General features: G+C 41.1%; 4 protein-coding genes across 5 annotated transcripts in view; all 4 read right to left on the reverse strand.

Moving 5' to 3' along the window:
• Positions 1–27729, reverse strand: part of LOC134845545 (Golgi reassembly-stacking protein 2-like) — a 581279-nt gene that overhangs the window by 265184 nt on the left and 288366 nt on the right. The window lies entirely within an intron of this gene.
• LOC134845546 (uncharacterized) overlaps positions 1–27729 on the reverse strand; it is a 334750-nt gene that overhangs the window by 18650 nt on the left and 288371 nt on the right. The window lies entirely within an intron of this gene.
• Positions 663–2960, reverse strand: LOC134846014 (ubiquitin carboxyl-terminal hydrolase 10-A-like). The gene is made up of 2 exons (XM_063863180.1): positions 1732–2960; positions 663–1534 (listed from the first exon to the last, which is right to left on the reverse strand). The coding sequence occupies exons 1-2, from the start codon at positions 2843–2845 to the stop codon at positions 774–776; spliced, it is 1875 nt and encodes a 624-aa protein (XP_063719250.1). The 5' UTR covers positions 2846–2960; the 3' UTR covers positions 663–773.
• Positions 3143–15909, reverse strand: LOC134846015 (uncharacterized). Its single transcript, XM_063863181.1, has 6 exons — positions 15642–15909; positions 12595–12684; positions 6422–6628; positions 4598–4870; positions 4184–4329; positions 3143–3670 (listed from the first exon to the last, which is right to left on the reverse strand). The coding sequence occupies exons 1-6, from the start codon at positions 15907–15909 to the stop codon at positions 3272–3274; spliced, it is 1383 nt and encodes a 460-aa protein (XP_063719251.1). The 3' UTR covers positions 3143–3271.

Genomic DNA, 27729 nt, shown 5'->3' on the forward strand with positions numbered 1-27729 from the left:
AAACGCCGAAAAAATTATGTAAAGAAGCTGCATAAACATTAAAAACATTTTGAAAAAATCCAACATGAATCAATCTACACACATAGGCACAACGGAGCTTCGCGCCACGTCGGATACAACACAAAAACCACGCGGCAGCTAACAAAAAAAGGATGAAAACCACTGAATTGGAAAAAAATGAAAGAAAAATTCAAAGGCAACAAAAAACATCGAATAGAATGTCCAATTAAGATGCAGACATGCTCAAAAATATAGGCATGCCAAATAATTCAAGTGATTTATTTTACGTCGTTAATAGCCCGAAAAGAAGTTACCCAGAAACTTCAAATTGGAGACATGATTGAAACTGATACAACTGAATGAGAAGAATTCCAGAATAACCAAGACCTATAGAAGGGTTTTCACTACGTTCATCGACAGTTTTAAAAATTACAACCTTTGGCAAAAACCAATACTTGATCTAAATTATTTAATTCCAGTACAAAAACCATTGGAAAAACTGTTGTCAAAACGACAATGAAAACTGTTTCGGAATTTTAAGCGATGAGACAGTTTCAAATTTTAAGACCCACGCGGCTAACCGCTAATTTCATTTGATGATAAAGCCCGAGCTGTGAAAACGCCACGCATAGAATTTTGCAAAACTGCTCAAAACTGAGTTCCAAAGAATTAATTTTGAATACAATTGCGTATATGAATGAGACACAATACACAACAAGCGGGCATATCTATTTACAAGGCGACAAATATCATCTTCCTCATCTGCAAATATCCTAGTCAAACTTTCTGTATAATAAAAGATAGGGCACTTTTTCGTTGATATTACAATTTAGCACACTGTTTATATCTGTTTTCTGTACTATTGCGTCGTTGTAGCTAATCCAAATTCTCTGCCCCGTATGAAATATCGAGGCCGAATAGTGACCCTTGTTTGCATCTTGACCATGGTGATATATTACTGCAAATAACTTGTACCGTTTGTTCATATTCAAACGACCATCACTGAAACACGATGCTGGAATTTCCAGACTTTCATCAAATGCTACCATTTTGTTCAATTTTTCCACGACATTGTCTTCGGCGTTGTACACAAATAGCTTGAGCTGCAGAATTAAAGTTTCGGGGAGTTTTGAAATGTAGGACAACTGTGTTAACTCGTTCACACCATCTTGTTCTATTACCTCTTTTGAGAACGTTTTAATTAGAGCTTCAGGGACATTTTTAATGGTTTCATCTTTGATGTCCAAACGAAGTGTGAAAAATCTCTGTTTCGTGCAGGATGGTTTTTGGGACTTTTTCCTGACTTCAGTGACCATTTGACCTCCGAATATTTGGGTGACAATGCTCTCGTTTGAATGGACTTCTCGTTCCACTTTTCCTCGTCTTTTGGGACCCATTGAGATCCAATTGTCGTCAGTTCCTGCATCGGACGAATCAGCGTCGTCAATTCCAAGTTCTGATGCATTTGGAGATCGTTTTTCTTCTGGTCTTCTGTATACATTTTGGACTGCAGAAAACTCCTCGTGAAGAGAATCTAAATGAGACATTGCGGATTACTTTTTTGTACACAAGCTAAGTATGGTCATTAAAACTCGTATACAGTATAGACATAAAACTATTCATGAGGCAGTTCCTAGAAAATAAAAGCTGACAAAAAATAGTTTTGCGTAAAATTTGTCCTATGAAACCATGAAATTAAGCTCAAGGAGAGAAAGAATCGTGAGGACTTACCGAGAATTGAAAAGAGGAACTCCTCGACATCTTCCTGCTGTCCCTGTGCCACGATCTTATGACTCAACAGACTCTTCATCAGGGAAAAGGGACTCTCAATCGAAAACTCAGACATCGCTTTACCCTGCTGTCTCTGCTTTCCTCTATTGTCACTCTTATAAACTTTGAAGTTACTGACGAATTCTTTCAGGGAGTCCAGAATAGGAGTCGTGCTGCATTTCAAATCGTGGGTTGTTCGGTTCGGAAGCATAACCAACATGTAATAAAACTGAGGAAGGTTCACTAAAGCTTGTAAAGCCGAATGCATGAAGCACTGATTGCCGAAGTTGTTCAAACCTCGGGGATTCAAATGTACAACGCGTGGTAAATTTGAATATCTAACTTGCCTCAACTTGGAATCAATTTCAAATGTGAATTGGTCCAGAGCAATCAATTCGTCACGATTACTGCTTTCTTCGGCTAATGAGATAGGTGGCGGTGCAGTTACAGTGATAGATTTAGCTTTTTGACCAGAAAATAACTGGCTCCACATAACTGGTTTTGCTGCTTTTACTGAACTTTTATCTTCTTCTAGATTTAAATGTTCCGCCTTTTCTGTTACATCAGAAATATCGTGTTTCGCGATGAGACCATTCGGATGTGAGTTATTTTCAGATTTGAATTCTTCCTGACTGTAAAATCCATTCTGAGTGGAGTCTGAAGACTGTTGATCATAGTTTTCTTTCGTGACAATTTGATCATTCAGATCACTTTCTTCGATTATTTGTGGTGGCGGTGAACTGCTGTCGTGTATCCGATCTTGCGATTCTGATTGATCTAGCAGAGAAGTTTGCGGAATATAACCGTTTGAAATCTGATGGCTTTTGAGAATCTGGTCATTTTGGGAAACCGTGTCAGTTATCGGAATCTTGTCATCATTTTCGGGAACGACTTTCACCTTTGGAGCTGATATTTTTAAGAAACTGCGGCCCCAAATGAGTTTGCTGTAAATATTAGGGTGGAAAGATATGACTTTGGATGAGGTAGGATTTTGAATTGATAACTGCATTTCATCCGATAAGTCTCCAAATCGCAGAGAGTAAAAAGCGTCGCGTTTGCAAGCGTTTAACGTCATCGTTATTTATATCAAGTTACATTCTGAAAAAGCAGACGTTGAAAACTGAACCACAAAACGACAGCTCAGGAAATTAACAGTACCGTTACTCAAACAAATTTGGAACTAAATGTATTGGTTTGTAGAAAATTGAGATTAATTCAGGAATTTGCAACAGCAAAAAGGAAACTACTCTACCCCTATTTTACAGTAACTTCCGTCACAATGATTTAAAATTTCAATTTAACCAACTAGAAATGTTTTTTTTTCTTCTCTTATGTCAACAAAAGGTGGAAACGTTTAAACCATTGTTATAATTCGAGAAATTTAAAATAATAATTTTTGTGTTAAAACAAAGAACATGCCAACGTAAAAAACTTTTAGAAAATACATATCAGACAAAAAGAACTACTCTAAGACATGAAAATACATATTGTCAACTTTAATCTAATTCCAGTTAGGCCCGTCTCCTCGATCAAAACTAGCCAAATCGGATGGGAAGTTGGATAGACCCAGCAAATCGTGAGGGGCAACAGCCGACAACGCATTCGACAACATAGTGGTTGCTTCGTTTTCGTTGAAAAAATGAGTCTGATTTTGCAACTGACTACTCAAAGCAGCTACTGATGTTCCCAATTGGCTGTTAACTTGGTGATTAGAAGTGAACAGCATTCCTTGTGAGTTACAAGTAGGAGTTTGTTGATTGCTTGCGCCTCCTGGCAACAGATTTGATGTCTGGAGTGCGGCTGCCAGTTCATTTTGACTCAGAGATGAAGTAGGAAATAGAGATGTAGGAAGATTGTCCAGAGCCGATACAAAACTGTTGGGCATCAATTGATGCTGAAGCTGAAACAGTGTTTACTCAAAGGAGGAAAAACTACCTCACTAATGAATATCATTCCACATTCCTAAACTGTCTTAAAACAAGTAAAAATGAAACTGAATACTGAAACGAAGTGTGAAATCTTTATTTAGAATTTGAATGGGTAATTAGATATCATTTTTCCATGAAAAGCGACTCCCCACTTCCGGTTTATTTGTGATTGACCATATCATAGTATGAATCGATGCACGCTTTCATGAGAGGTTGACTGATAAACTCGCTAATCTAGGTATTAAAATTCGATTGAAAATGGTTTAAAATGAAATTAGCAAGACAATAAACACGATATTATATAAAAAGCACTCTCATTATACAATTGGTCCAAAACAGGTTATCTTATCTTGCTCTTATCGATTTTTCGGCCCAATCTATTAGCGTAGTGTTATCATAGAAAAGAATTTCACTGCAGGGAATCTGAAACCACAACCAACTATGGGATTGCAATAAGAACAACAAAAACACAGATGAAAACTAACGCTCTCTTGTATTTGGGCCATAGTTTGAGGTGTCATTGCACTTGTTACTGCAGCTGCAGCAGCCCCATTCCCTCCTACTCCTCCGCCCAGTGCACCCATTGCCATGCTGAAACTGTCATTGGGCACCATCTGCTTTACTGATGACTCTGAATTAAACAGAACAAACATTACAATTCGATCAACAAAGCACCCTGATTAATATATAATCAAAGAAATAATTAATGACGCAAGTTACCAGAAACGACTGATTCTTAAATACAAAACCAATGAATGAGAGAATTAATTAAGGTGTTCCAGAATTTTTCCAAAAAAGAAAAACACATCAACACGAACTATGTAAGTGTTTTCAAGGACACCTAAAAACTTCACCTCCATATATTGACTTTTAGTCCAACCAAAACTACCAAATCTAACCTGAATACTTATTGCGATCATCATTAGCGCTCAAACTTGCGATAGAGTATGCAGAAAATGAGTTCTGCTGACTGTGGCTCTGCTGCCTATGATCACCTCCCCCTCCTCCACCATCGGGCGAGAGTTTCTTCTGCCTCTCTTGTTTTGGGTTGTTGGTGTTCTGTCTCAAAGTGGCCACTGAGACTACACTGTTGGCCACTTGGCGGAAGGCTTCTTCTCTGTCTTCTCTCTTCCGTTTCAGTTCCTCCTCCTCTTCTGATAAAGTTGGCAGACCTGAAACAATATTTATCACACTAAAAATATCCCGTGTAAAACTAAAATCCAGACATGACCCGAAAGTCTGAAATCATTCAATTAAAACTACTAAAAATTAAGTCACTAAGCCGATAAAATATAAGCCGAAATCATTGGGCAGAAAAAAGTTTTTCAGCGAAAAAAAAAAGAACTATACGAAGTCAAGGTTAAGAAAACTACTAACAGCAGAAAAAAAATCAAAACTCAAAATGTAACTACAAAAAAAAACAATTCAACGATGTGGCAAATAAGCCGACAAAACATAAGCAGACAAATAATAAGCCGACAGTTTTGTCTGAAACGGAATTTTTTCCTGTTTGAAAAAAAGACAGGTCCTGTCAGATTCAAACCCAGGACCTTTTCCGTCCAGGGCGCTTTCGATACATCCAGACCAAGTGTCCCGGAGACGCAAAGAAATCTAAATTTGTAATTAAATTTACCATTTCCAATTTTGACCATTCTATGAACTAAGTTATTTACGGGGAAAAAAGTCTAGTACTCGATTGCAATACCCTTACTTATGGCAAGGGTAAAAATAGTTATGTAATAAATACATAGCAGAATGCAAATTTCATTCACATGACATAACATTTCGGCTGGTCTTTCGCTCTTTCGGTTGGATCATACTTCGCCTGCTTTATTTACACTCAAATTGTCCAGCGTTCTCATTGTCCAATAATTTTCAAATAATGAAACAAGACTGCTCGTATCAAGGCGAAGCCCTGAATGTTCCGACTGCCCTCTAAGGTTTATGGAGCAGTAATAATATTTAAAAAATAAATGAAAGAAAAAAAATCAAAATTTTTTTTTCTAAAGTTTGATTTTTTTTTTTGAAAATCATCCCCCCACACGCCATATAAAGCACAAAAGGATAGATTTCGCACCTTGTAACAAATCAATTATGGCAAATAAGCTTCTTTCAACCAATTTGGAACGATTTCTAAGACGGATTAAATCTCGCTTACGCGTTAATAGCGCGAAGTTTATCGCGCGTTAATTGTCCCAAATTGGCCAAAATGGCAATCTTTAAACCCCCATAACTTTACGAAAAATGATCACAGGTGAAATATCTTTTCACATTTGAGCTCAGGACAACAATACCTTTTGAATGATAAAATTTGTCTGAAGAAAAAAAAACCCACCCCGAGCACAAATATTCCGTTACTTTCGTATCGAAAGTCGGAACAAAAAATTAATCTTACTGCAAATAATTAACATCATAAAGGTTTTCAAGTTCAGCTACTGTGGATACTTTCTCATCTCCAATATCAAGAAAGCTTCTTTTAGGCAGCGATATTGAGAGAGACTGGTAGTGCAGTGGCCAGTGTCTGCGCCTCAGTAAAAAAAATGTTTATTCGATGCCCAATATCAATCTTGCTTCTTGTATAAAATCAGCCAACTGTTCCAGTCCAGAAAAAAATGAATGAAAAATTTTAATCAGGAGAACAATAGCGGTTCTCTTTGAACAATTGAAATTCTCGTATTTTTGTAATTTACCTCGTTAATAAATAGTGCTGCTCTTGATCATACCTTTCGCAATTCTGTCCTGGTCAATATTGCGTTTGTCCTCCCTCTCCTGTCGCATTAGATCACTCATCACTTTATCCAAAGTCACTGCAGAAGAGGAACTACCCGAACTGTCCGTGCTCTTCAGTTTGTGTTTCCTGTTCCCAGCTGCTGAGATGGACCCAAACTTCTTGTGCATGTTAGCTCCAGCTCCTATTGATACTGCCGCCCCTGAAAATGGTACACAATATTTTCATCAATCTTAGCGAAATTATTTTCAACAGATATAACATAGCCAGCAGACAGTTTGAAAAGAGACATAAACGCAAGGAAAGAGAATGGCCTTAAAGCTTTTTGAATTTCAAGAAAAAATCATAATTGGCACTTTTTTTGAGTAAAATAAACCCAATTTAAGAAAATTGGATCAATAGGAAAATTTTCGATTCTTAACATTAAAATACACTTTAGAAATTAAAAATCGTTCATGTTTTTTCTTCGCCATTTCCAAGTTAGTATTTGGAGAGCGCAATTTACCTAACTTTCAGCAGCAGATGATTTTGAACTGAATTCAAGAAGTACATATCTACCTATATGCATTCATCAATGCATTGACATGTATGAATGCACTTCTGTAGTTATTAAAGCCTTTTAAGACTTTTCCTGGAAAAAAAAACGAACTAAAACAAATCCCAAGACCTATATAAGAGTATTCACTACGTTCATGACTCTTACTAAGCAAAAAAAAAATCAGAATTAGGGCCAAAAATTTCAAAAACGCTGGGTCTCGTTAAATAATTTTTGTTTTGCCCGATATTAACATAGAGATATATTTTTTTCGAAGTCTCTCAAGTACTCGTATTTAACTGTTTATTTTTTCTGGTGTACCACTACGTATAATATACGGTAATTATACAATGGGTCAAAGATATAGGCAATGGGTCGAGCTCCTAAACACAAAAAGTTATCGACTACACCCCTCCCCCTCCCCCAAATTGTATTGGCTTGAACCGAACACAGATTTTCGCGCAAAAACAACAAAAAATTAAGCAAATAACCAAATTATTTCGAATAAGAAAGCGGGATCTTTATAAAGAATAACAGAAATAAAGATCTAGAGACAGATTGGAGACTTGCACTTATGAGCTTCCAACTGACGATAGTACTCGGTCAACATACATAAAGCTGAAAATCATACAGGAAGTACTATTGATGTTACTTTGATACCAGCTTCGTGATATTAAAGCATTAGATCTGAAGTTAAATACGAATCCTCTAATAGTGGTTCGACCATATTAATGGTTTGAACTTCCGGTTACAAGAAAAAGATTTTTAAAAATCGTCCTGCTTTTTCCATGGATTCATTTTGACTCGAACTTCGAGTGAAAACAATTATTAAAATTTATTTAAATCTTTTAGAATTATATGAAACAGCATTATTGCGCGCTTATCTCATTTTAAAATCTTTATTTTCCATAAGCTATGCTAAATTTCAATCCTTCAGGAAATCTAGTCTTTTCTCATGCTTACCGGCCCTCGTTTATCCCCCTAATATAAAAATTACAGTGAGGTTGGGTTTTCTTAGCGAGTTCGGAGCCACAGTGGGAAAGCGCAAAAAAAACACACAAACCGGCGTTCTCTTTTTTTTCTAAATTCTGATAAAAAAAACTAAGTTTTAACACAGAGACGAAGCGGAGCTTCACCCAACATCCAATAGCACGCAAACATAGCTTGCAATCCAGCAGACAAAAATGAAATGAAAATCACTTACTCAAAAAAATGAAAAAACAATCGAAAAAAAAAACAATTTCAACAAGAATAGCCGGTTACAGTAGCACAGAATGATGCGACCATAGTCTCACAAAAAACAACGAAAAAGTTTTTTTCCCAAATTAGAGTCGTTTCTCGTGTGATGAAAGGATCGGAACAAAAAAACTAGAGCTTAAGCATAATCGACAGACACACTAAAATTACAATTTGAACAGCAAATTTTTATAGAAAAATGACTAGAAAAAAAACAAATAGTTTCAAAAACTTTGCAGAAAATTTTTGAATTTTGAAATTTTTTGTTCCTAAAATGGCGTTAAAAATCTAAATTTGAGTAAAACTAAAATTGATTATCGCCATTTCGTGATTTGAACCAATTTAAAAGATTTCCAAAAAAATTTCCCAGTGTCGAGAAAAACCGGTTTCAAGTTTTTGATTTTTCGGCTAATTTTGAGCGAGTAGAGCGAGCGAGCAAGCTAGTTTATGCTTAAATTGAGCCGTTGTCAATAATTTATTTATGCTCAATTTTAGTTTTACTCAAAATTAGTTTTAAACGCCATTTTAGGCAAAAGGGTGCTAAAATGGCGGTAAAAACTAATTTTGAGTTAAACTAAAACTTTCATCCTTTTGCTTTACTTGCTCAAATTAGACGAAAATCACAAACTTCAAATCAGTTTTTCTCGACAGTGCGAAATTTTTTTGGAAATCTTTTAATGTGGTTCAATTCACGACTGAAAGGGCTTTAATATGATATAATATTCCGATGATTATTTGTGGAACCTGATTTTGCGTGGAAAAAAATAAACATACGGATACACATGATGATCGGAACACAAAATTCAAACATATGCATTTCCATTCGAGGAAAACGTGCAATACAATCTCTGGCGTTAAATAAGATTCAGAAATATTTATCGAGCAGTAATAAAGCCGACAGAACAAGGGAAGTACCCGCTCAGCCGATAAAAAATTTGTCATGAATTTGACAAATTTGTTATCGGCTCAGTTACCGCTTGATACATATTTCGGCTCAACGGGTACTTCCCTAGTAGAGCCAAAATATGTATCAAGGGGTAACTAAGCCGACAGAGCCGATATATAGTCACCAAATGAAATTTCTAAGACTCTATATCTTACTTGTTCCGAAATTCTATGAGTTTTATCCTTTTGTTTGATTCCGAGCTGTTGACGTAAAAATTGTGTTTTGCTTCAAATAACGCAAAATTAGGCCACTGAGCCGGTAGATCAGCTTTTATACAAAAAAAAAGAAAATAAAATAAGTCAGGGTAGTGAATTTACAAATTTTAAAAAAAATTCTTGCAAGCACATCAAAAATTAATATATCAAACTAAGCCGACGACAAACGAGAAGCCGACAAAATTTAGAAACGGAATACTTCCTGTTCAAAAACACGGGTCTTCTCTTCCACAGATTTTAATCTACGACATTTGCCGTCCCAGGCATAAGCGTTACCTCTAGATTGTTTTTAACCTTTAAAAGTCTATATTCTAATTTGATAACGCATGCAAATCGCAAGCGTGAATATCTATCAATTCTCAAGATAAGACTGTTAACATATCCAGCTATAAATAATTCGCTAAAAAAAGTATCAACGCAAAGACAACGCAAAACTTGCAATACCACTCCACAGCAGTCGAAAAAAAAGGAAACAAAAGCCACGAGGTCGAAAGTAGAAAATTACAATTTCACAACATTTCAGATTTTTGCCTCAAATTATGTTGAACTTGAATACTACAGCGAGTGTGAAATAATTTTCACACAAGGGCGAATCTGCTCTTTGCAAACACAGCGAGAACACGGCAAAAAAGCAGCACTAAAAGTGCAATAAAAAGTAAAAATAAGCCTCGAATTAGTAAAACTTCGGCTAGGTCTCGCTTACGATCTGCGACCTAGAGATTATAAATCTCACGAGCTCTCAAAACCAAAAACACTAGCTCTAAACAAAACAGAGAACAGATGCTATGAAAATTCCAATGCTACAGACTCTGATTATGACAAAAGTACCACCAAATAAGTGAATACTTTTATAAACAATTTTATTTGCGAGTTACTTTGGAAAAAAAGAAGATTCGTAATTATACACCACGCTCGCAAGCTCATCAGCGTAAAAAAGACACAACATGGAGCTGCGCATCATTTGCAATAAAATCGAAACAACAAAAAACCATAAGTCAAAAAAATGAAAAATGTTGAAATAAACTAGGTCTACCAAAATTTTTGTATGTCTCGATAAAAAAGATTTTCTTGTCAAAGATGCGAAGCAAAATAATTGAAAATCAATTTAGCAGCGGAATGAAACTTACAAAGCTGAAACAAGGCGGACAGTTTTTGAGCAGACACCATTTGAGCAGTCTGAAAAAAAAACTGATTTTGTAAAAAAAAACTTCAATGGGAGTTAAAGTAAGAAAAATAAGTTAATAAGCTGAGATAAAATTAGTTGACGCTATAAAGTTGTAACTATAATGAAAATTGCTTACAGCAAAAGCAAAATCTGTGATGCGTCAACTGAGCTGATAACAGATGAGTAGGCAAACGCCAATCAAAACAATTCAATTTTACGGAAAAACGCTTTCAACTTTACTCACTGATAAAAAACGAAGTCCGGTCAGGAATCGAACCCCAGACCTTAAGTTGCAGAGGCGACGGTTTTAACTCAATTTCAAGTGGGATCGAACTTCCAAGCTGTTAAGGTTCAATAATTAAGTAAGTTCAATTTCTTTCATATTTTGAGTTAAGAATTTTAGTTGGAGAAAAACAATTGTGATCTTATTGTAGAAAACATACGCAATTTCAACAAACATAGCCAATTGGAAAAAAGAAATGAACGCAAGGAAACATTTTTAAAAATACCGACTTGTTTTTTGAGAAAACTTCAACATTAGCATTTCAAAGAAAAAATATATGCCTATAAAGCTCTTTGAAGTTCACGCACAATTTATGAGTAATGTTTTTTCGACAAAATTAACCCAATTGGAGAAAACTTGATCACTAGGTAAAACATTTGTTTCGCCGGAAAATCTGATAAATAAATTATATTTTGAAATTAGAATTCGATCACGTTTTTCGTGATTTTTAAATTTTAGCTGTTCGATAGTGGAGTTTGTCTTCCTTTTCATAAAGGAAATGAAGTGAACTTTAGGAATCAAAATTCAAATCGCAAAAAATCAAAATTGAGCTTGAACTAACTTTAAGACTTTTTCCTGAGCAAACACCCACAAAAAATCAGCAAGACCTATATAAGAGTACTCAATACGTTCATTACTCCTTAAGATTCGAAGCCAAAATTAACTATGACAACCTAAGTAGCATTTAATTATTATACAGCCTTATTGGTTAACATGTGGATTATAGTGCAGATAAAATATGACAAACAGCAGTATCAATAGTCATATTTTGCTAAAAGAGAAGTGTTTCTGACCGGCTTTAATATGACTTGAAGTGGGCCAAAATTACGCGGAAAAACCATCCTATACAATAATTCCTTCCCACTCTTCGAATCCATATGAATCTTTAAAAAATGTATTGAGCCAAAATCCTATCCTATCGGAAACCAAATAATTTTAAGAAATAAAGATAGCTGAGTCAAAGGATGAAAAACAAACAACCGCTCGACCAATCGGTTAAAAAATTTCCTAATGAAAATTTTAACACAGCCAACAGACAGCTGAAAAAAGTCAATGAGCGCGAAGAAACAGACAAAAAACCAACTTGATTTTTTGAAAATTTCAAAGAAAAAACATACGGCCTTCAAGCTCTGAATTCAATGACAATTTATAATTGACATTTTTTCGTAAATTAACTCAATTTTAGAAATCCGTATCAATAAATTAAACTTTTCGCTGGGAACCCTCAAAATTTTTTAACCTTTCGAAACTAGACGTTGATCCTGTTTTCGTGGCCTTTACACTTTCGCTGCTCGATAGTGGAGTTTGCCATTTTTTGTATTTAAAGAAATGAACTGAACTTAAAAAAAATCAAACGTCAAACCACGAAAAAGTACATTTGGGGCTGGACAGTTTTTAAGACTTTTCCTGAAAAAAAGAACGAAAAAAAATAATCTCGATAGAAATCCGTATCAATAAATTAAACTTTTCGCTGGGAACCCTCAAAATTTTTTACATTTTCGAAACTAGACGTTGATCCTGTTTTCGTGGCCTTTACACTTTCGCTGCTCGATAGTGGAGTTTGCCATTTTTGTATTTAAAGAAATGAACTGAACTTAAAAAAAATCAAACGCCAAACCACGAAAAAGTACATTTGGGGCTGGACAGTTTTTAAGACTTTTCCTGAAAAAAAGAACGAAAAAAAATAATCTCGACCTATATAAGAGTCTGAACTACGTTCATCGGCTCTTTATAAAACCCGGTCGGAACAACAGTTGCTCTGACAATTGTACTGAATAGGCTGCTTACCTGAATCTCCGCCTTCTGATATATCGGAGAAATCATAGTCGTTTGGCATTGTTCCACCTTTTCCATTTCTACTTGACATAGGGGGTGCGTCTAAAACCAAAGTCAAAATAACTGAAACATCATATCTGGCACGCTTTATAAAGACTAACAGAAAACAAGATTTTATAAAATTTTAACAGGTTAACATGCTGTAATTTATGCAGTTCAAATAAGAAATCACCGGTATAAAAAGAACAATTTGAAACTTCAAGTGTTCTTCTGCACGATACGTTCTGGAATCTGCCATGTCCTAGCATGCTTGAAAAGATTCAGCCAATCAAATCAAAGAATGGTCTCACAGAAAAGTTAATCAAATGCAACGCCATCGAAGTGAAGCTGGAATACAGATACCAAGTTGGAAGGCGTCTGGATTTTGTTAAGGTTCAAAAACAAAACACTAAATTTCTACGTAGAGGTGAGTCGGAGCGTCACACCACTTGCGATACAAACAAAAAGCCAAAGTTCGAAAGATATCGTACGCATTTTTAGTTCAAAACAATCAGAAACCATAAATCCTAAAAACTGGATAAAATAGAATGAAATAAAACTCGAACCGAAAAATATTTTATTCTTTTTTCTACCAGAAAGTTTTGAAGTGTAATATACCATAAAACCGTAAACTATAATTACCCTTTTGAAAATGAAACAAAATTATTTAATAGAAAGAAGCAGTTATCAAATTAATGAAAAAAGGCGATAAAACTAGTCGAAAATGGTTCCATAAGAATATAAAAACTTACGTTGAACGTTTACCACATTGAGTTCGAAAAGTTTTTTGGCCATCTTATCTCCATAAAAAACATTCAATTAAGCGATGTAGTTCGCTTGTAAAACATAAACCGAAGCGACAATGCCAAAACCCATAAAATACCAAAAAAATATCACTAACAACTTTTGAACTGCAAGTTTATTGGAAAAATACTATTAAGGATGTACAGTGGAAATAATAGACCAATGAGCGCAATATAATGCATTCATATGTCGTGTACCGTATGCATGCTAAAATATATGAACAAAGTTATTTTCGGGAAAAAATTCCAGTAACCAATTGCAATACCCTTGCTTATCGCAAGGGTAAAAAGTGACTTTTAAATTATTGATCTCATAAATCGTTGAAAAAAGGCAGACAATATGAACCGAAAACTCCATTAAAAACGCAATTTTTAAAGTCGTCTACAAACAATTTCTGTTTAAAATTTCGTTAAGAGCTTTCAACGAATATACGCAGATGACAAAAATTGAAAAACTATACCAAACAATGTTTTGAAAAAGCCAGCCGACAGAGATTCAATCAAAATCAAGAAGCATAAAAATCATCGATAGGAAAAATTTATTTGAAAGTTCGAACGGTATATATAAAGTTCACTATATACATAAAGCCAGCAAGAACTGAGATAAATTCAAATATAGCCACCAGACAGTTACAAAATGTCAGTGAACACAACGTTCGAGTTTCGAATAAAAAAAATATGGGGCCTCAAAGCTCTTCGAAACTTCAAGAATTATTTATCGACTTTTCTTTAAAAAAAAGTAAATTATAAAAGGGGCCCTTCCGTTTAGGTACGGTCGTGCACAAGCTGGAAAAGGCCCTTACCAGCATTGTGTAAATACATCAATAAACAATATTGTAGGAATTAAATCAAGTCAGCACTATAATAGCGTCCCTCCTCTATAATAGCAATAATTGAAATGTCTATGAATTGCGTCTTACGCAGTGATCTGCACCCCCGTATACAAAAGATAGCGCTCCTGAGCAGCGCAAAGCTTATCTTAGTTCTTTAGATATTGACTTTTCTTTAGATAAAATTTAACAAATTTAAGAAAACTGGGACAAGGTTAACTTTTTTCCGCTGGGAAATCTGAAAAAAAAACTCAACTCAATGTTGAAACAAGACGATCAATTTTTTTCGCAGCATTTTTGCTTTCCCAATTGGCTCCCATAAATGACTTCTAAAAACACTTTTTAGATTAGAATAGTTTTCACCTCTAAAACTAATGAAACAATTTTCAATTAAATAGTCTGGAAATTAAATTTCCTTTAAAAAGGTTAAGACATGTACGATATGATAATTTCTGTTCAGATATGTACGTTTTAAATAAAAACCAAAAACATTTTGGGACTAAATTTCAGTGTTAACTCCCTGCTCCTACACTCATCGCGCGTGTTCAAGCCCGGTTTTTTCCCTGATATGTACTGTCTCTAGTGTGAACAGTTTTGTGTGGCTGTTTGACCTATCTATAATTTCCCGACTAAGATCTGCGCTATTTCACTCCAGATTTCTTTGCTGAAGGTGAAGGCCTTCCGGTGAGTCTGTTTTGTTTTTATGTTCCTCAATTCTAGTAGTCAAATGTCGAACAGTTTGTCCGACCTAGGTGGAAGTGAATCCACTACATGACTGTTTTAAATTAGACAAAACCTATTAAACCGAAGCAAAAACAAGTTGGTAAAGTTACAACCAACATGGAAAGCAAATATCGATAAGGCCGTATATTTGAAATGGTAACATGCTCAAAATATGCCTGTTGCAACAAAAGGCCCAGTAGATGAATGAGTCCACGAGATTGATGAGTTGTGTGCATAACGTTAATCAACGGGGGAAAAAGAGTAAGTACTCGATTTCAATACCCTTGCTTATCGCATTTGAATACATTTGTGTCTATGAATGCATAGATATTTGGTAAGAATTTTGGTATGCATTTTGTACTTATTTGAGCTTTTCAGGACCTTTTACAGAAAAATCGTCACGACCTGTATAAGTGTATTCACTACGACTATTGACACTTATTGAGCCGAAAAAATGAAAAGCCTAAATAGATATATATATATAGTTAAAAAAAGAAGGTCCGGTCGTGATTCGAATCAAGGACCTTCGACAGTGCAAGCACGCACTTCATCGTGCAATAATTTTTCTAATGATCATGAACCTTCACAAAAAATTAGACAAACATTACATAAGGAACAAACAGCATATATTGAATATTTAAACAGCAACCCTATGTTTACTAACGCGTTTTCAAACTGGTGTTGCCTGTATTCAATCGAGCAGGATCTGTCGAAAAATTAGGCGACTCCTTCTCTGGAAGAGCTGACTTAATGGACGGGGGCGTTAATGGTCTTCGACCAGGGCACTTCCATTCGAGTGCCAACGTTCCCGTTTCGTTCAGTTCCAAAATATACTGTAAAATTTGTTCTTTGGTTAATTCAATAGTTTCTAAAGACTCATCGTCACTATTTGGAATATACCAGTCGTCATCTGGGTTCGTTACGGTAGTCATGATCTGAAAATGAGGTAAGAAAAGGGCGTAAGCAAAAACTTTATAAAATCTACCCTCAATTTCAGCAATCGTCTCAGCAAAAGCTCGATGAAATCTAAGCGAAACAAAGACTTTGCATCACTTGCATAACAGCTATTTTGGTCGTAGTTTGGGAAAATGGAAAACCTATTAAAGTTCTAAACTGTCTCCGATTATTTTATATCAAAATTAATGACACACAGTTCCTACAACTCTTAATTCAGCACCTTAAATTGGTATTAACTTCTAAGACAGAGGCGAAGCTGAGCTTCGCACCGCTTGTGATACAACACAAAAAAATTGAAGACACCGAATAAATTGGATCAATCATAATGAATACAGCAACTTTTGAAACAAAAACAAGCCGTGACAAAAGAATGTGAAATTATGTAACATTCGCCCAAATACTACACAGCGACGAAGCGTAGAAAAAGTACCTATTAACGACCGGCATGCGTCAGTTACCTTAATCCTACTCGTTTTTCACCGTCTCGACCTTGCCAGTTGATTTTCTGGTCAGTCTAGGGCTAAGTAAAAAGTTACTATTTTGTAACATTCGTCTACTACAGTCACACATGAGGCTTAAGAAAAATAGGCCCTATAACTATTGGCTCAGGAGTCAGGGACACTATCTCTTGTGTTTTTCCACCTCAAATCAGTCGGAGCCAATTCGGTTCGCTTGTGACATGAGACTACGACCCGCTACTGCTTAAGGCTACTACCAAAATATCCCCCCACTCTAGAATTAAGAACGTCCCCATACTTAGGTCTCAAAATACCCAAAATACATGAACGCCGTTAAAAACCGGGTTGGAACAATCCGTTAAGTTGCTTTTTTATTAGACAGTGGAACTTTGATCCATTTCAGATGGATCAACCTAAAACTCGCCTTACCTCAACATAACAATCATAAAACACACTCTAGAAATTAAATTAAGTACTCACATTGTAGCACGCTCAAGAACCAGGAAGTACATAAGTCGGTAAACAACTCAAGAATCAATAAAGTAACTAAGATAAGTTTAATGTCAGTCAGTTTTAACAACAAGAACAAGTTTTTACTCTAGACTGCAGTTTTATGTGGACCATTGGGACACTCAAGCTGTCCACCTTTCCGTCGAAGGTTCACTCTGGTCCAGTTTGAATAATTGTTCTCTCGGGAACACTCTGTCTTCTATTTCAGATAGGACAGCTCTACTCTTGTTCACTATGATGGAAATTGCGAATTGCAATTTCACACTCGTTTTTATCTGACAACTTTCCCGCAATTGTTCTGAAATTGTTCTGATTTCTTTTTCTGATTTTCAGTTATCGCGAGAAAATCGTGCATGACATGTTCCATTCGAAATTTTGAAAAATTAAATTTCACTCCAAAATCAAGTGTTTTCTGCTCTTCTCAAGGTCAAACTTCCAAATATGACCGACTGGCACATACTCCCCGGACTCGAGATCGATGTCCTCATCGCGTGCTGTCTTCTGCCAGTGAGTCCCAGAAAACCGAGTGTTGCTCAAGATACAGTGCCAGTGGTCATTTACAGAAGTTTGCAGCAGACTTAAGCTTATCTACACCCCAAAATTCACAGCCATGTAAAATTTTCACACTATTGCTAAACAGCAATCAAAATCTGCACACACCTGCACCCTTGAATTTTCGCTTTTCAAGCCAATCATTTTAAAATCTCTTTTGTCCTATTCAATCAGGAAATTGTCATGCAGCATTTCGATTTATATAATAAATATAGTATATTAGTAACAATATTTGCTTTGTTAAAATTTCTTTTTCGTGAATCCAAGTTTCACTCGGATTCACGCTCAAGCCCCCTTTCCCTCTCAAGACTCAAGATCCATCCGATTTGCCCATTCATCTCGTACTCTTCGCCTTGGAGGTACTGCATCCTGAAGTGCTAGATGCGGCAAACTGTCTCAACAGTTCCTCTTCATCATCGGAACTAATCACAATCTCCTCCCAAGCCTTCAGCTGTTCATAGGATCGCATCCATTCTCTCTGCTCCTGCAATCTCTTTGCTTGGTTGGGTAGTGCCTTCACCCTAGCTTCTCGGTTCAAGCAAAAGGAGTTGTGCAGGCTCAAGCTCACGTTCTTCGCCAGGTCTTCCTCTAGTATCGACTCCCTCGCTTTGGTATTGTCTCTAGACATCTTACCCACTCTCTTCCATCCCGTCGTGATCGCATTACGATGGGTTAGCAGGGGTCTCTTGAAAGCTTCCGGCCCAATCTCGGCCTGGAACTGTCGATACTCCTTTTGATGTTTTCTCATGTGATCTTTCGTTGCCCTGTACAACCAAGACGTCAGTGTCGCCCGAAACCATGGAAAGTACCTCAAGCGACTCCATACGTGCCTGACTTCCGTCGGTATGGCGAATACTTTGCACGCAGTCTCAAACAACTCGAGTCTCCTGCTGTAGTCTATCGCGTATATTGACTCAGCCGTTGGCGTCGTCGCCTCCCGATACTTCGTTATATTCTCTTCTATCCATCTCAGAGCTAACATCGTACTCACTACTAAGAGCGTCACCTTCTGCCGGTGATCCGGTAGTCCGATCGACCGAATCTCTTCCACATCCCACACCAGGCAAAGGTTCTTGTGATCTGGATACCACACCGTTTGTGCCAAACAGTGGCATGGGCATTCCCCATGAGAGATCTCAATGCTCCTGAGATTACGCTCCCCTGAGGCTTCCAAGAGAGGCTCAAGCTCCATCATTTTCTCGTGCATCGTGTCGTTGTCTTCCAGGTTCGGAGTACTTCCCACAGGTTTCCCGATCACGTTTTGTCTCTCGTGATCGCTCGTGTTTTCTCTTTCCAACTTCAGAAGATCTTCTCCCCAGATTTCGCTTAAGTCATCTCTCAATTCTTTTGGTACTGTCCCTTTGATTTTTCTCAACAACTTGTGCGAGTGATGCGACATCCGAGCCAACCTCACGCACTTGGGCACCGAGAAGGCCTTGTCCACCAGTATTCTCTGGCTGGACACTTCCACCATCGCCATGTGTAGCGGGTAGTGACTTCCGCACAAGTTGGCCATCATTGACCCTATCAGCGATTTCGCGTTCAATGGCAAGCCATAGGCTTCGCTCATGGGAAATCCCATTTCCGCCTCAAGCCCAACCTTCCAGCTCCGGATGTGTTTTTGAGTCACCTGCAACACCCCGGGCCATGATTCCACGCTCAACGCCGTCACCAAATGATGTTCAGATTCCAGTCTCTCCAGTGCCTGCAGACCACACATTCTCGAGAAGAATCCGAGAGCTGTCGCTATATTCACTGTGGTTCTCGCGTAACATTCCGCTACTATTTGCACTTCGCTTTTCTCCCTTTCTGTGATGTCTTCGAACCAAGTGACCAGGTCTTCTTTTTGAAACGACAGTATTCTGACGCATGACCGTCCATCGCAGATGTGCTCTCCGTTCCCACACGTGGAATCCAGACAGCTACCCGGTTCCAATTTCTTTGCTGACCCTGGGTCGCTCGTCCTTTCGCTTGGCTCTTGCATCTGGGGCGTGATTAGCTTATGTAGTACACTCAACTTCGCCAGATCTTCATCTTCCGTTGGTGCTAACCTCACTCGCTCAGTGGTTTCCTCGATCAGACTCGCATGGGGATGTGGACACCAGGAGGGTCTTAGTAGCTTCCATACCACTCCCAAGTTCGTGGTTAACCAGCCATTTCCACCGCCCATGTTCACTTCAACTCTCTTGTTTGAGCGCGGTATGCTTACCACCTCTGGTGTTTTCTCAAGAATCAGGCCCAGGCTCTGCCCCTCTTTTTCCACCGCGTCTATTTCCATTATTCTTTCTGTCCAAAACTTCAGTAGCTCCGCTACCTCATGGTTTCTGTGGGCTCCTCCAGCTTCTGAGTCTAAGAAGGGATTGTAGGCTATTCCCATCACTCCAGACACATGTTGGTATTCCCCCTTCTCACTGAGTCTCGAGTACTGTTCTGACGAGGCCAGGTTACGGTGAACATCATGTTCTTCCTCGAACTTCTTATTAGAGAACCTCCGTACCTCGTCCAGCTTCCGATGGTTCTCTAAGGATAGTCTGGAACCATCTTCTTTCTCTATTCCCGTACTCTGATATACGTTCAAGATGATCGTTGAGACTCTTTTCTCCATGGTTTTACTTCCACTTGCCCTCTGGTGGCATGCCAGGATGGTGCTATCAGACATCATTGACATTATCCATCTCAAGAAACATGTGGCATCTTTTCTTCTAGCCAGGCTCAAGCCTGAATTGTCCCTGGCCACGTGTTGCATCAGTGCCTGATACACCTCTAGCTTCTTGCTTCCCAACTTCAGCCTGTCATACGAGGTCAATGTCTCCAACTCTATTCCCACCAGACTCCAGGTGAACATTAATTGTCCCGCAGTTCTAACGAAGGGATTCGCCATTAGTGGCGGTGCTGATGAGGATGTTCTCATCGCCTCTTCAAAATGATCCTTCAACAAACTCTGCCAGGACCTCTTCAGATGACTTGCCATCTCTATCTTATTAACCTCGGCTTTTTGCTGGGTGGCCCAATTGCGTCGCTTGCGAGCTATTCCACTGTCCAACTTCTTCAGGCAGTCCTCCATTTCCTTCAATGTTTCGAGGGCCACCCACCACGACCGGGAAGTGTTCCTCGTCTTGTTCCTCTCCAATGGATCACTCGTCACTTGTTTGCCCATGTCCTGATGTGCCTTCGAGATCCATTCTTTGCCGATCTCCACTTCCCCTACCTGTCCGTTCGTTGAACCTCTCTTCACGTTTACCTTCTGAGGCTTGAAGTCTTCTTCTGACGTCGAACTGGTGGAAACCTCTATTTCCTTTTCTACTTCAAGTGGTTTCCTGAGCTCCGAGCTATTCTTGTATGCCGCCGTCTTGCATCGGGCCAAAACGATGGGCGCCGTCTCTCTCAAGTTTCCTTCCGAAACAGCATCCACTGAAGGACTACCCCATCCTTCCACTTCTCTCTTCCTCTTGCGAGTCTTCACATCTCTGCTCGAGGGTGTTGTGGCTATCATCATTGATTCGACCTCTCCATCCACTCCTTCCAACTCTTGCCTCCCCCCTGCTCGAGCCTTAAGGATATTAGTACTTTTAATCATATTACTAGTCCCAACCTTATCCCTTTTTATATCATCAACCATTTTATCCACAGTTTTTTGTTTCAGAGTAGAGCTGTCCTCACATTTCTCTTTTCTAGTCTTCGATCGTGCGTTCCTCAGCTCCACTAGCTTGTTCAGCAGCTCTTTTCTTGCTTTCTCATCCAGGCCCGTTCCTATCAGGAGCGGTTCCCCGAATCTCACTACTGCGTCCCACAGTTCCTTCTTGAACTTGTCCAGCGTCGTCTCGCTGCCCACTTCTCGATTGAATTCCTCCAGGAACTCCTGCCAAGCGTCATCCTCGAGAGATCCCAAGAATATGTCCCTGTTCCCTTCGAACGTGTTCTTCTCCCTTTCCTCCGAGCTCAAGAGTAACATCCCCATATTGAAGGTCTCACCTGCCAATGGCAACTCTAGGTTCTTCCGCGGAGACGGAATCAGGGGTGGTGTGGCAGTATCTGCCCAATTCTCCTCGCTCAAATCTTTCAACAGCTCTTGAGTGGTGAGCTCCTCCCCTGATGGCCCTGGTTCAGGCGTATTCCCCACTTCCATGTCTTCACCAGCTTCACTGAGAGTTTCATCCATACTCTCTTCTTCTGACTCATGTCTCCTTCTCTCGAGAATTTTCTTAAATCGGTCCTCGACGGGTCCGCTCCTCTTGTCTCCAGGTGTGTCCACGGACAGTGGTGATGGTGTCGCAGGATCCAGCTTTTTGTATTCCGTCAGTGCTACGTGCAGTTGACCTGCTGCATCTAGTTCTGTTCCTTCCTGTCTTATTTCCACCTGTTCCAAGCCATAGGGCGCCTTATATTTTCTCGTGGCAAATTTCATGTCGTCCACCAGTGCGACGTGCCCCTCCATCACGATCATCCTGCCATCATCCCATATGGGCAACATGTTCTCAAGTCCCTCCTTCTCAAGAGTTCTCAAGACCTTCCTCACCTCATACCCTGGGGGCTGCGAACCTCTACTCTTTTTCGCTTGCGTCGTCCACGAGTTTACCTTCATCTCGCTGGTATGGAAGTAGACCGCCGCCGTGTAGCCAATGAACAGGGGGTCCCAGCCATCAGTGAAATCCTTCTGCATTTCCTCCGCCGTCATCCTCGCCATTATGGAGGGAACTACCAAGGGACTATTCATTCCTAAGGTCATCCTCCTGACTATTGGGAACTCAGGCATGGTGGCCGGGAGGATTTCTTTCTCCATTATGGTCTCCAGCTCCCTCTTCACCAGTGCGAAGCACTCCTTCCAGGCAGGAATTCTCAAGATTTCTCGTCCGTCCGCCGTCAATGGGTTCAAGTTCCAGAATTTGGGATACATTTCAATGGGACCCTCTCGCTTGCCTCCCATTCTACATTGCATTTGACCCCTGAAGTTGCACACTATCAGCTCGGCATCTTTCACCTTTCCAAAGAGTACCGTGTTGCTCATTCGCGCCCTGAGCACCTCCTGCTGACACCAATTCAGCGCTGTACCATCCAGTACGCTGATGAGACTCAAGTGCGTCACCGAGTGACGATACGTTATCACCAGGGGATCTGGAAACGCGTACGTCACTGCTGGACCATAGATGCAGGTCACCACCTCCTCCAGACCTCGGATTATCCCCATTGGGTCCGACCTCATTGCCAGGCACAGGTCCGTCAACAGAGGCATCCCTCTGTTCGCCTTCTCCCATTCTTCTCTCGAGGTTGGGTTCTCATCTTCACCCGTCATGTATCGATTCTGCATCATGAGGTATTGCACCAGCAGTGTCTTCAACCCTGCGGCACACTTGTAGGAGCTGGTTTCAATACTCGTGTGGACTCTCCCCATAGACAGAGGTTCTCCATATTCCATTAACCGATGAAACGACACCAATTCCCCATGGGTCAAGAGTACTAGCGCCAGATACCCATCAACTCGAAGTGTCTCCACTCCTCGACTAAACATGTATGCTGGGCCCATGTTGAACAAGTATCTGGGGTAGACCAAATACAGGGCCAAGAGCAGGCTGATGGGCATGCCCAGTATCTCCTGCACGAAGGCTCCAAAGATAGTCGCCGTGGTACCGAATACTCCTGCCAAGAATTCCTTCTCCCAGCAAGGACTCAAGAACTTGAGAATCTCGTAATCCCTCCGAGTCCTCAATTCGCCTTTGGCGTGCTCTCTCCAGAACCCTGCGATTGTCACTTCATTGGCGGCCGAGACAAATCTAGCCACCGTCATGTCTCTTACCTCGGCCAGCTCCAGTTGCTTCTCTAGGAAACTCCAGATTTGTTTCACGAGGAGTGGTGCTTCTTCCCTCGTTTTATTCGTGACGTTCTCCAGCCTTGGTGTCAGGAATGGCCACCAGCCATTCTCTTGAGTCAAGCGATATTTCATCGATTCTAACTGTTTCTCCGTCTCGACCACATTTCTCCTCTCGTTGCTGGGACCTCTAGACTTGCTGGTGGAATTTGCGACTTTCACCTCCATAAACCGGAACCACAGGCTGGCCGTCAACTGGTTTATCGCCGTGTGGTCGTCCCCGATGACTGGGCTGAACTTGAGTTGTCTAGCAAAGTTCGATATCTCTAGCAAGAGTACCTCATCCAACACAATCAAGACGTCGGCTAGTCCGTAAAAGCCCCTCAGCGCATGAGATATGTCAGCCCATGCCGCTGGTAATTCTGATTTGTAAAGTCTCAAGTTCACTGGCTCCAGCTCTCGATTGGGGGCTGCCATCAGAATCCGCCATTCACTCCCTTCTGCTATCAAGATCAAGACCGCGTACACGAATTGTAGGGCGGGTGGCATGCTTGCGTATCCTGGGGATGTGGTAAACACCACCTTTGTCTTGGACCCAAATCTTGAGGCTACGTTCTCTTGTACCTCATTCATCGCCGCAAATAACGCCTGAATGGCCTCCCATATCTTCCTTGATGTCGGAACCTCCTTGCCCTTCAGTTGCTCAAGAAGTCCCATCGCATGCAGGTGGTCATTCATTCCTGCAAACAATAGCAGCTCAGGTTCACAGGGCATCTCCGACTTTATTGCCACCACTAGGGTCAACATCTGATTCAATTCGGCTCCTGGCAAAGAGTATACCAGAGTCTCCGGCCAGAACAACTTGGGAGACGTTCCTTCGAAGTCCGATCCCGCCACAATGACTACTCTTGCAGCAGCTGGATCTGCTCTATCATAAACTGCCAGAGTCTTGGCCAATTGGGTGCCGCCACAGGGCTTCCCGTACCTGGGATCCTCTGCCAACTTGGGACCTTCGTAAGCAGCGTCAGGCAACTCCATTCCCCCCGGATTGAGTAGCTTGTCTACCACTTTTAATTGCGCCGGGGTTGCCAACTTGATCCTGGCGATGCCAGTTCGGTGCTTGGGAGGTTCTACTATAAGTCCGGGACTCCCTAGCAGCTTGAGAGGCCTATAGTTAATGGGTCCCATGATCGCTTTTGTGGGAATTCCAGTCAGGTCTGTAGTCTCCATTAACCTCGCTCTCGAGAAATGCGCCTCGTGTGCTTTCAACCAGTCTACGCAATGATGTCTATTCAAGTCCTCATGCGACACTCGTTCGATCCCCAGGGTTTCCGCCAACTCTCGTCTGCATTCCAAGGTCTCTAGATCCAGTTCCTTCACCTTCTCAGGATGTCTCAAGCGGGTAGTCTCCATAGACTTCTTTTCTCTCCTGCCATCTGCCACCACCACGGAGGACATCGCCGAGCCCGGAGGTGTTGATGACTCTACCTCCTCCGACTCCATTGGTGTGGCACTCTGCAATCGGGTCTGATTGCTCCTTGAACTGTCTCTAGTATCAACTCTCGCTCCCAAGCGACCAGCCAAGGCCCTCGAGGCAAGGAATGGTGGGTTGGGAGGTGGTCCTAAAGTGAATTGGGCTGTCTCCAGCAGGTCCGCTTCTAGTGTGTTTATATGTTCCTGGAAGACGTCGTTCAGCCACTCCGCTCCCCTTGGCCTATCGAAATGGATTCCATCTTTCGAGGTGTCTTCAGGGAATCCCTTGTTCTCCATGCGTTCAGCTATGTCCAGCAGCCTGAGAGGAAGCACACTCTTTCGGTGTATGTCTCGGATCGCCTTGTTCAGGCTCCGCACCTTCTGGTTCATCTCTAGGGCGTGCTGATCAAACATCATGTTGTAGGGGACCGTGCATACCGTCAGCAGGATGGGGTCCATCTGGATCCTCAGTTCCTCAAGAAGGCAGCTCATCTTGTCGCACAGCCTCGTTATTTTCCTCGCTTCTCCCCTTGACACGTCGTTGGTCCCAACCATCAGGGTCACTGTGTAAACTTTGGTCATCCCTATCATGTCCAGGGTTGCCAACATCTGTGGCGTGGCAGCTCCAGCGAAACTCAAGACTCCTGTCTGTCAGTGTGACCGTATCTGGGTCAACACCCGCACCAGGCTATCCCCTATAATTAGGTGAACTGCACCCTCTGGCACACGAGGTGGCGCTAGATACTCCACCCAGGCTGCGTCATGGAAGCAGTCCCTCCTGGCTCCCTGTTCCGCACTCCAGTCCAGCCGATTGTGCCTGTGGTAGTTCCCTTCTGTATTCTTCTTGTAGCTCGCGATCACGACGTTTCTGACCGGCTGTTCCCTCCAAGTTGGGGGAAGCTCTGGCCTTGTCGATCTTTCACGACTCTGCTGCTGCAATTTCTCGCCCAGCTCCTTCAGGCGCGATGAGGCGCCACTCACCTGGCTGCCACTCGAGGTCGAGGTTGGGGTATATCCGGGTAACACCACATCCATCAGAGGGCGTACAGGTTGGGTCTCTAGGTTGCGCAAGGAAGGCGTCACGTCATTCGGTATCCAGACCTCCAAGCCTTCACTCATGTGTTCCCTGGCCTCGCGGTCAAGGTTGAACCGTCCTCTAGCCCTGGGAGCTTCATCCACCTCCATGCGCGACTCCGGCCTCGAGCTTGTCACCACTCGTTCGTTAGACCTGGCTCCCTTTTGTGCGTCAAGCTCGCGTTGTCGCTGTTCTATCCTTTCCAACTCCGACTTTAGTTGATCACGATTCGCGACGTTCTCCCGCACCCTTAGCTCCTGCTGATGTTCAGCCCTCAGCATCTCAAGTAATTTCAACGTCTGATCTCGCTCGTCGACTGCCTGGTCCCTCTCCAGCTGAAGCTTCTCCCTATCCAGCTTCGCCTGATCCCGATCGAGGTTCGCTTTATTCTTTTCCTTCAGCGCCTTCTCAAGCTCTTTCTTTAGGACCCCCTGCTCCGGATATGCCTCGGTCGTCTGTTGCGCTCGCGACATCGACGGCACCTTACTCGAGCTCTGTCCCGTGGATCTTGCTGTTGGCCTCATCGGTAGCGGGAACTCTCCTGCGCCGTGTTCGGTGTTGTTACTCAGGCCAGGATTTCTTGCCAAGTCAAAGCCCCTTACTCCTCCATCCGCATTCCAAGACAACCATCTGGTCTGTGCCCGATTTGATATGCCCTCGGTGGTGTAGCCGACTATCAAGACGGCCTCCGTCGCAGACTCCCTGCACTCACCCTGGTCCTCCAACTGGAGGATCGCATTCAGCATCACCGCCATTCTTTCGTCTATCTGGGTGTGGTCCAGGTCCCTCAAGCGTCTGTACAGCTCGTCAAGAGTGGGCTTCTGGAGAGCCGCGGGCACGGAGTTCCAGAATCGGTCTGCCATTCTTTATAACTTCGGGATGTGTGGAGATAGATGTTAACCAGCTCAAGAATTACCTTACCAGCTCAAGAATTACCTTACCAACTCAAGAATTACCTTACCAACTCAAGAATTACCTAATTCAAGAATTCTCTAGGAATTTTCTCTTGCAAGCACTTGCTGTAGATCCGGATTATCGCGTGTCCAATCACGATTCTCTTCTTCTGTTTCTCGCTTGAGTGTAGTTGGATATTCAACTTTGTTTTTCAAACTTGATCTGAAAACATAAAGCTCATTAAAACTTAGTATGTCACGTTCCTGACCTAGAGACCCCCCTTTTACCCATATGATTAAAATCCTATCATTCACATATCACTTAAAACAATTCGATTGGATTTCCCTTAAGAACATGCAGATTCATTTTATGTTTTAGCACCATCAATTCTTTCTTTTAAAATTCAATTGTCATGCCAATCACATCTTAAGATCCCTTTACCTGCGCCGCACCCCAGTACCTAACTCAAGACTCCTCCCTCACACCCGACTCGATACCTCCATGTACCCGACTCAGGCGATGCTCAAGTAGTACTTCTTGTGAAGATGCACCATTATCTCGGTTTCTGCAAAGACCACATGTAGGATAGCATACAATTCCCTCGAGCTCAGTTTGCCCCTGTTTGGGTCGTACACCGGCATCGAGACCTCCACTATTCCTCTTTCAATCATGAAGTCACGTAGTCTTGTCAGTGCCAATATCACGTGTTCGGGATCAATTGTGTTTCTGTCGTTGACTCTCGTTACTAGGAAGCAGAGGTATTTGCCCGGGACCTGTGCCACTGACGGTGGAAGCGCTGCCATGCCTCCCAGTCCTGGCCTCTGTCTGAACAGAAACTCTACGTTCTGGTACTCTCTTTTGAAGTCAGCCTCCAATCTTGATTTGAAACTCATGTCCGCCGTGATGCAGATCGCGCTGGTCCTGTTTGACAGGATGAAGTCGCTATCCGTTATCATGATGTTCTCTGAGTATTCATTGGGTATTTCGAATTTCGTTTTGAAATTCCTTCCTATGGTAGGCTCTGGTTCTT

This window comes from Symsagittifera roscoffensis, chromosome 5 (assembly GCF_963678635.1).
Source record: "Symsagittifera roscoffensis chromosome 5, txSymRosc1.1, whole genome shotgun sequence".
In the NCBI taxonomy this organism is placed as follows: Eukaryota; Metazoa; Xenacoelomorpha; order Acoela; family Convolutidae; genus Symsagittifera; species Symsagittifera roscoffensis.

Coding starts and splice junctions, on each gene's coding strand:
- LOC134846014 (XM_063863180.1), bottom strand. CDS start 2,845: ATGACGTTAAACGCTTGCAAACGCGACGCTTTTTACTCTCTGCGATTT. Junction 1,535..1,731: donor GTTCCTCTTTTCAATTCTCG/GTAAGTCCTCAC, acceptor TGTCTCATTTAG/ATTCTCTTCACGAGGAGTTT.
- LOC134846015 (XM_063863181.1), bottom strand. CDS start 15,909: ATGACTACCGTAACGAACCCAGATGACGACTGGTATATTCCAAATAGT. Junction 6,629..12,594: donor ATCAGAAGGCGGAGATTCAG/GTAAGCAGCCTA, acceptor TACCATTTTCAG/GGGCGGCAGTATCAATAGGA. Junction 4,871..6,421: donor CCAGGACAGAATTGCGAAAG/GTATGATCAAGA, acceptor ATATTGTTTCAG/GTCTGCCAACTTTATCAGAA.